The 8,278-nt window shown below is 37.6% G+C and overlaps 1 protein-coding gene across 1 annotated transcript; it reads right to left on the bottom strand.

Annotated features, from left to right (window-relative positions):
• Window positions 1-2,011: 2,011 nt before the first annotated feature.
• On the bottom strand, window positions 2,012-2,668 carry LOC114624215 (claudin-34-like). The gene has a single exon (XM_028771095.1). The coding sequence runs from the start codon at window positions 2,648-2,650 to the stop codon at window positions 2,012-2,014; it is 639 nt and encodes a 212-aa protein (XP_028626928.1). The 5' UTR covers window positions 2,651-2,668.
• Between the last annotated feature and the right edge of the window lie 5,610 nt (window positions 2,669-8,278).

Below are 8,278 nucleotides of genomic sequence, written 5' to 3'. Positions count from 1 at the left end.
CAAATCTTGTATCAGTAAGGGGCAGGTACTATAAGACACATATATGGTAACATTCAGTAGAAAGCACATGGCACCAACCAGGAAGTGCTTTTTCTAAAGATGTCAACCAGAGTTAGTTAACTAACAGGAAATTGATTGAATTTGTTCTACAAAGCAAAATTATTAAAATTGCATGGGAAAGATGCAGAAGGGGACACTACACAACTGTATGTGTGGGTGTGTACAAGTGTGACTCAAAAATTTAAGCGTTAGACTGAACAAATAACCTGGAATTAAACTAAAGAATAATTTGTGGGGCAATAACATTTTCAAGAATTTAATTTTAAATAAAAAGGTCTTAAACTCTAAAGGAAATACTATAGTCAGACAAGGAAATCTCCATTTGCAATTTGAGATGAAAGGCTGTGATACCTGGAATTTTAAAAATTTAGGAGAAAATGAATTCAAAGGGCTGAAGGTAGATGAGATAAACATAGCAAAAACTCCAAAAATAGTTGTGCATATATTATATTGAGATTACTTACACCAGTGTTTCAACATTGATGTATTTTATAAAGGTTCATAGAATAAAAAAATATTATCATCCTATGAAAAATAGATCAGTTTTTGGTTTTAGTATTGATTTCAGAGAATAATATCTGAAGTTAAGGAATTTTGATACTCGTGTACACGTATACTATTTTGATGACTATTCTTCAACATATATTTTGAAATATATATATATATATATATATATATACATATATATATATATGAGATATATATATACATATACATATATATATTTAATAGAATAGAGTTTATTCAGGGCATGGGGAAGGGAGTAGAGAGGGTTGTAGAGACAATGAAAGGCAGAGAGAGAGAGAGAGCAGAGGTCATCCATGAGCACATGGAGGGAAAGTGGGAGGGGAATGAGGAGAGAGAGGGGTTAATGAACAAGATGAAAGAGCAGGAGCAAGAAGGCAAGAGCTCTTCATTATCAACTTGACTACATCTGGAACTAGGGCCTCAAAATCAAGGGTATTCATGTGAGGGAATTTTGCCTAATCTGAAGTATAAATATCTAATTCAAATCTAAATTTTTGAGACACCAAGACATGCCCTTTATGGAGATTTTTTAAACTAGAAAAGATATAAATTTAATTTAGATTGTGAGGAAGGGAGGAACATCTTTAATCTAGATCTAATCTAGGACAACCCTTCTGTTGGAATCCTATATTAGTTAGGAACATGGGAGAAAGAAGCTATTGCTCTCAGTCTGCTTGACCCCACCTTGCTATCAAGGCCATTATTTCAATGACATTAGAGCCTTCTTCAGGACTGCAGCATATACTAAAAGCAATGGAAATACCCAACCTTCTGGACTCAACAAATACTGGATTATTGAGCTTTCTGTTTGCAGTCAACCATTATTGGATCAGCTGGATTGAAGCCTGTAATGTCATTGTAATAAATCATGTGTCTGTCTGTAGTGTGCGGATGTCTTTGTGCATGCACACAGGTGCACAAGAGAGAGAGAGAGAAAGAGAGAGAGAGAAGGAGACAGAGAGACAGACAGAGAGACAGACAGAGAGAGAGACAGAGAGAGAATACAGTTGTGTGTGAGACTGATTCTATAAATTCTGTACCTTTTGATAACACAGACTAATGCAACTATGTTTAGTGGTTATTTACCTTGACCAAACCATATTTATAATTTAGATTTTATAACACAAATTGGTAAGTTGGAATGATAAATAAAATCAACAACAAAAAACCCAACCAAACAAACAAAAAACAAAATGCAAATAATCTAAAGCAAACAATTCAACCAAAGAAGTAATAAACCAAATAAGAAAGGATGATAAATGTCATTTTGCCATTTTCTGTCATGGGCTACCCAGGGCATGGCTTGATATCCTTGGAAAATCTAAGTCAATATCTGAGACTCCCATTAGATCTCTGTCTGAGTTCCCAAAGCTACCACCAAGAATTTTGGATTTTCAAGATTATGCATCCAGTAAATTTATTTTCAAACAAGGGGAAGCTTTTCTTTTTCCATTGATGGAGAGTAAGAAATAAAAATTATAGCACTTAATAAAAACAATATGGCAGACACACTTGCCACTCCCATGGCACTTCCAGCTCTTTGAGCATATGGAAAAAGAGGCATCTGTAAAGCAGGCAGGAAACCTACTCCCTCCTTTCTAGGCACAGAGGAGTAATTACACATAACAGCAAGAAAAATAAAGGTGCTAGCAACTGCATTGAGGACAGCTGAAAGAAGAAATGGATTGCAGTCGTGATTCTTCTGCAGCTTCTCTGTGTATAACTGTTGTAGAGCAAAGACAGCGCAAACTGTCCCAACCAGACCAATAATATTTGCAACCAGGAGCAGATGTTGAGCTAATCGAATATCCAAAGGAACAAGGGCATCATGGTAGGTATAGTGATGACAAACTCTCTGATGGCTGGAGTTGTCAACGTGGTGGCAGATACAGGCCCTCCACATACCTATAAAAGCTGTGCTTGGGGAGGAAACCATGGGTTCCTCCAAATACCAAATTCGACATTCTGGAAGGCCCATAGATGTACTGCACAGTATCCATGCGATGGTGGCCAAGGCGAAACCTCTTATTTGGTGATTGGCAGACTTGTTGAACAAGACCATGCTGGCATCAAATATGTGGTGGAATCTAAAAAAGAAATGCAGAGACATATAAAGGTGCCCACTTTGAGCCTTCACTAATGCCCTTGTTTAGCTCCACCAAAATGGTAGTCTTGAGTTAAAAAAAAAAAAGGTAGCCTTTTCTCATCAAGATGTGCTGTTGTAAGTATGGCCTGAGGGGAAAAAAAAACATAGAAGGACCCTGTGACAGTATTTGCTGAGAACTTCCCAATAATCAAATATTAAGAGATTCTGGTGCATAAACTTTATTATTTGGTATACATTACCTTAAACCCAACCCATCCACCAGAGTACTCACCACACATCTAACTAGATGAAAATTGACAACTTAGGAACTAGGGAAATCTTCACCAGGAAGCTAATCTTCAGTGAAGAGAGAATATTAAGCACATATTGAAGTATAATTTTTATTTATTTTTCTTGACCTGTCATGAAATATGTTGGAAAAATACAAAACAGAATACATTTGAATTCTAAGATGACTCGTGGTTTTTCTTTTCTTTTTTGTCTTATGTTAAAAGTATAGCATTTGTGTGTGTGTGTGTGTGTGTGTGTTTGAAATAGAGTTTTACTAGAAATCAGATGAACCATATGCCTAAGACATAGCTTGAATTGAAATTTCAAATTACACATACTAATCTGAAGAATCAGAGAATAAGTGTGGGTTCAGGTGAATGAAAGATAAAACAAGAGAAGAAACCAAAATCTGCTTGTGGAAAACACCAAGGTTACCTGCAGGTTATAGAAGGACTATCATGAATTGGTCCACAAAATAAGGGATTTTGAAGTCAGATCCCTAAAATCACTTCCAGTGGCCAGAGCAACCCGAGCAGGGACCATATAAATAACCATCATTGTCTTTGGTTAAATATTCTGGCTCAATTGTTTTTGGTATTATTATAGGTTGAAGCTAAAATATTGTACATAATAGACAAGCTGTGTACCATGGGAACTGCCCCTCATTTAAAAGAAAATGTTTTGAGGCAGGTTTTTGCTAAATTACTCAAGCTTGCCTTGAAATCCATATGTATTCTAAGAAAGAATTTTCTTTGTTGCTGGAGTTTTATTTACTTTACTTGAATTATCACCTCATTACGTACACCAGGGTAGCTGCAAATCCTTTGTGTAGCCAAGAATGGCCTTTACTTAACATTATTCCTGCTTCTCCCAGAAAACTAACATTGTACTCAACTCAGATCAACAGATTTAAAAAAAAAAGACTTTTTAATTCCCTATCAAATCTATCTGACAAAATCCCCAAAGAATAAATTTCTAGAGGACATGTGTATAGTCAGGTGGATAAGAAGTATAAGGCAGTTAATGAAGATCACAAGAATCCAGTATAATGGGCTGCATATGAAGGTGACCGAAACAAGTGAAAGTACACCTACCACTTGGAACCCTACACATTCTAAAAATGGAAATGGATCTGAAATGAGGGAGCAGAAATTTGTGTAACATTTCCTCACTATTTAAATGGGCAATTAACAGTAAATAGTCAGGCAGAGACAAAGATTCAGAAATATAGAGACATTGTTCTACAAAATAAACAAGCAAAGACAAAGAAATAGAAATGTAGATTACTGTCCCTGCCAGGCACCAAAAGAAAAAATTGATCATTTTGCAAGCCTAGAGAAAATATACAAATGCAAAATTTAAAGTCCAAAGTTTGAATTCTATTGAGTACATTCTATTTGAAATCTATTGAGTATGTATGTAATTAAAAAGCAAATAATCTGTGTTGGTGAGTTTTTCATATATGTGATCAAAGTACTCCAAAGAAGAAGTTATTGGGAATTATATAGTTAATTGCCATTTTAGAGATGTCAGTCTACAGTCCTTGGCTTTATTGATTCTAGGTGTGTGGTGAGGGAGATCATGCTAAAGATGAGAATAACTGGGAGATTCTACCTCATAATGGACAGGAATCTGAAACAAAAGAAATGATTAGGTATGATTTAAAGTTTAATAGGCACAGTCTCTTGTATCTGCTTTCTCTAGCTATGATCCACCTCCTTAAAAGTGCCCCAAAACTTCAATAATATCAGCATCTGAGAGGTCAAGGATTTAACACCTGAGCCTTTTTTAGTGATAGGCCATATACAAACTATAACTGCATGGTAAATTAGGAGCTGATTTTTCAAAAAGTAGAGTACTTTTCCTATTTATAATATTGAGAGGATGATATATTCTCAAGTATTTACCATAACGAATGAATCTTGAGGATTTTAAACTAAATAAAATAAGTCAGTCTCAAATCAAAGACTGAGTAAATGCAATTAAGGAGGTTCCTGGGACTACAGAGATATGAAATAGAATGGTGGCTAAAGAGGGTTATGGGACTCAGCAAGAGCATTACATTCCATAAGAACAACATTTCATTTGAGAATGATAGACAATAGTGATGGTTCCATAGCACTCTGCATGTTCTTATTGCCATATATGTCATTGTTAAATTTGTATACTTGTATTTAATCACAATACATAGAGTATACAACAAAGAAGGCTAGGGCATGTACTAACGAGCAATGTTGTCTTCAACTTAACCAGTGACAAGTAACGTGGCAGGAATGTCTGATATCTTGAATAAAGGAGCCCACAGGAAGGACACAGAGCTATTCAAGTGTTCCTCCTAGCTCTGCATTCTTGGCCGCAGTACTGAACTTTGAAACTCTGAGTCCTTTCTTGCATCACCACATTCCAATCCTTTATGACCTCACTACCCTTCTCTCTCCACACTCTCTCTCCCCCATTCTTTCTTCCCCTCCCTCTTAATCCCTGCCCTTTTCACACTGTCTTTCCCTTTCCTCTCTCACCTGTCTCTCCCCTCCCCCATGTCTCTCCCTCCCCTCTCCCTGTCTACACCTTGCTCTGCTCATTCTAACCTTTATCTTCCCTCTCTCCTCTCTTTCTCTTCTCTCCCTCTCTTTGCTCTTTCCTGCCTTAATCTTCCTCTCTGTCTCCCTCTCTTCTCTTCTTTCTTTCCCTTCTGTCTTCTCTCTTCTTTCCCCTCCCTTCCTCTCCCTTCTCTCAATCTTTCTCTGCTCTCTCAATCTTTCTCTGTGTCTCTCTCAATCAGCCTTGACTTTCAGTCTCTCTCTCTCTCTCTCTCTCTCTCTCTCTCTCTTTCTCTCTCTCTCTCCTCCATTCTTTCTCTTCTTCCTCTCTCTTGATCTATATTTCTCTTTCTGTCTGGCTCACTTTCACATTTTCCTCATTGTCTTGTTTCACTCTACTTATCCCATTATCCCTCTACCCTGTCTTTCTCTCTCTCTCTCTCTCTCTTAGTATAGAGATTGAGAGTGGAAAAAGATGATAAATGAGTCACAGTTGGATAGAGGAGGAGAGACAAAGATAGAAGGTAATGAGTGATGAAACAGATGAAGATAGTAGGAGAGTGAAAAAGAAAGGGTAGAAGAAAGAGAAAGAGAGATGATGAGAGATGAAGGAATGAAAGTGGGGAGAGAGAAATAAGAGGACAGAAAAAGTGAGAATGTGAGAGTGTCAGAGAGATGGGTGAGATAGAAGGATATGGGAGAGGCAGTATGAAGCAGGGACAGAAACATAGAGTAGTATAGATATGAAAAGGAGCAGAAAATATTGACAAAAACGAGATGGAGGGTAGATGGAGATACATATGAAGAGAGTGTGTCAGAAAGGGAGTGTCATAAATAAAGAGAGGCAGAAATGGAAGGAGACAAAGAGGAGAAAAAAGTAAGAGATAATGGGAGAGCAGTAATAAAAAAGAAAAGAGATAGGAAGTAAGACTGAGAGAGTCATAGAACCATATGAATCTAAAAGAAGAGAAATAGAATCGAAAAAGATGGGAAGGGCAAAACAAAGATGTTGGGCAGACATGGAGGAAGAGGATGGATAAGAAAGTTTGTGATGGATAGTGAGGGAAGGTAAGGGAAGAGAGACAAGGGAAGAAGAGGGATAAAGGGATTAATGAAGTGAGAGGCTGGGAGGACAAAAAAAGGAAGGCATAAAAAAGGAAGAAATAGGAAAAGAAAGTGATAGAACTAGGAATAAATAGAATGAGACAGAGTAGGAGGAAAAAGAGGTGAGCAAAAGCTGTGGCAATGGTTACATGGGTCTTCCTATGCATAGTGACACATATAATCATTGAAAGATGCAGTATACCTGGAGGCAATCCCAGGAGGGCAGTCTTCATGTATATGGTTGGAATTGCATACCTGATTGATGGGGGTAATTGTCTTGGTTAGGGGTTCATTGCTACGAAAGGACACCAAAACCAAGACAACTCTTATAAAGCCAAATATTTAACTGTCTATGGCTAATAATTTTTTGAGATTCTGTCCATTATCATCATGGTGGGATGCACGTCAGAATTTAGTCAGATATGATGCTGGTTGAACTGCACGTTCCTCTTAATCTAGATGCAGTACAACAGAACTATCCTATTAGGCAAAGATGAGCTTTGGAGACCTCAAAGACCTTCCTTCCACTGTAACAAATTTTACCAACAATACCATACCTAATTCAACAAGGCCATACCTCCTAATGGTATCATACTCTAATGGCCCAGCATTCAAACACATGAGTCTATGTGAGCCAGATCCATTCAAACCACTACTTTCCATTCCCTGTCTACCATAGCCTTGATTACATAGCATAATTCAAAATGAGTTTATTGCAACTTCAAACATTCCCAAAGTCTATCAGAGGCTCAAAGACATTTGAATGTCCAAAGTTCAAAGTCTATTCTGAGATTTATGCAATATCTTAACTGGAATTCCCTCTAAAATCAAAATAAAAAAGCAGATCATATAGTTCCAATATCACAGGATGTAAATCTTCCTTCCAAAGTGTCATCATAGAAAATTCTGGACCAACTCATGACCAAACCCCAGGTGGGCAAACTCTAAACTCTGCATCTCCATGTCTGATGTCTAATTCTTTCAGCTTTGTTTACTGCAACACAGTTCTTTCTCTTCGGCTTGTTCTCTGCCCTCTTAGTAGCTGTCCTCATCAGGTATCCCATAGCTCTGGGATCTCTATCATCTCAGGGTATCCAAACCAACTTCAACTTCACAGCTTCTTCCAATGTCTGGGATACATAAACACATGATCTTCTGGGCTCCTCCAAAAGCCTTGATTCATTTCTCCAGCTCTGCCTTCTGTAGCATGCTACACTAAGGCTGATTATACCCCCACTGCTGTTGCTGTTCTTGGTGATCATACTATGGCACTGGCATTTCCAATATGCTGTGGTCTTGTACTTCAAATAAGCTTCACATTCACCAGTAGTGTCCTACATATTCTAGGCATAGTGACAAGTCTTACCTTCTGTGCATGATCCCTTCAGACCTGGACTTTCAACTGCCACTTAGGATGCACCTTCACCAATGGACATTCCTGATCTCTTAAATGCCAAGCCTCAGCTGCTCTCCATAAGCCCATCACACTTTCATACCAGTATCACCTAGGTGATTTTTACACATTTCCAAGTCCATCTGCCAGCAAAAGATCTGTAACACAGTTTTTTGTAGTCTCAGAAAACACCTCTCAGAAGATTTCACCTTGGTAATGCTGGTAGATAGATAGATAGATAGATAGATAGATAGATAGATAGATAGATAGATAGAT

The sequence above is a fragment of the Grammomys surdaster genome, unplaced genomic scaffold, assembly GCF_004785775.1.
Source record: "Grammomys surdaster isolate TR1022 unplaced genomic scaffold, NIH_TR_1.0 61, whole genome shotgun sequence".
Taxonomy (NCBI): Eukaryota; Metazoa; Chordata; class Mammalia; order Rodentia; family Muridae; genus Grammomys; species Grammomys surdaster.
This window is presented reverse-complemented; position numbering and strand designations above follow the sequence as displayed.

What these genes read in the sequence shown, in the direction of transcription:
- LOC114624215 (XM_028771095.1), bottom strand. Translation starts at nt 2,650, where the DNA reads ATGGTCTTGTTCAACAAGTCTGCCAATCACCAAATAAGAGGTTTCGCC.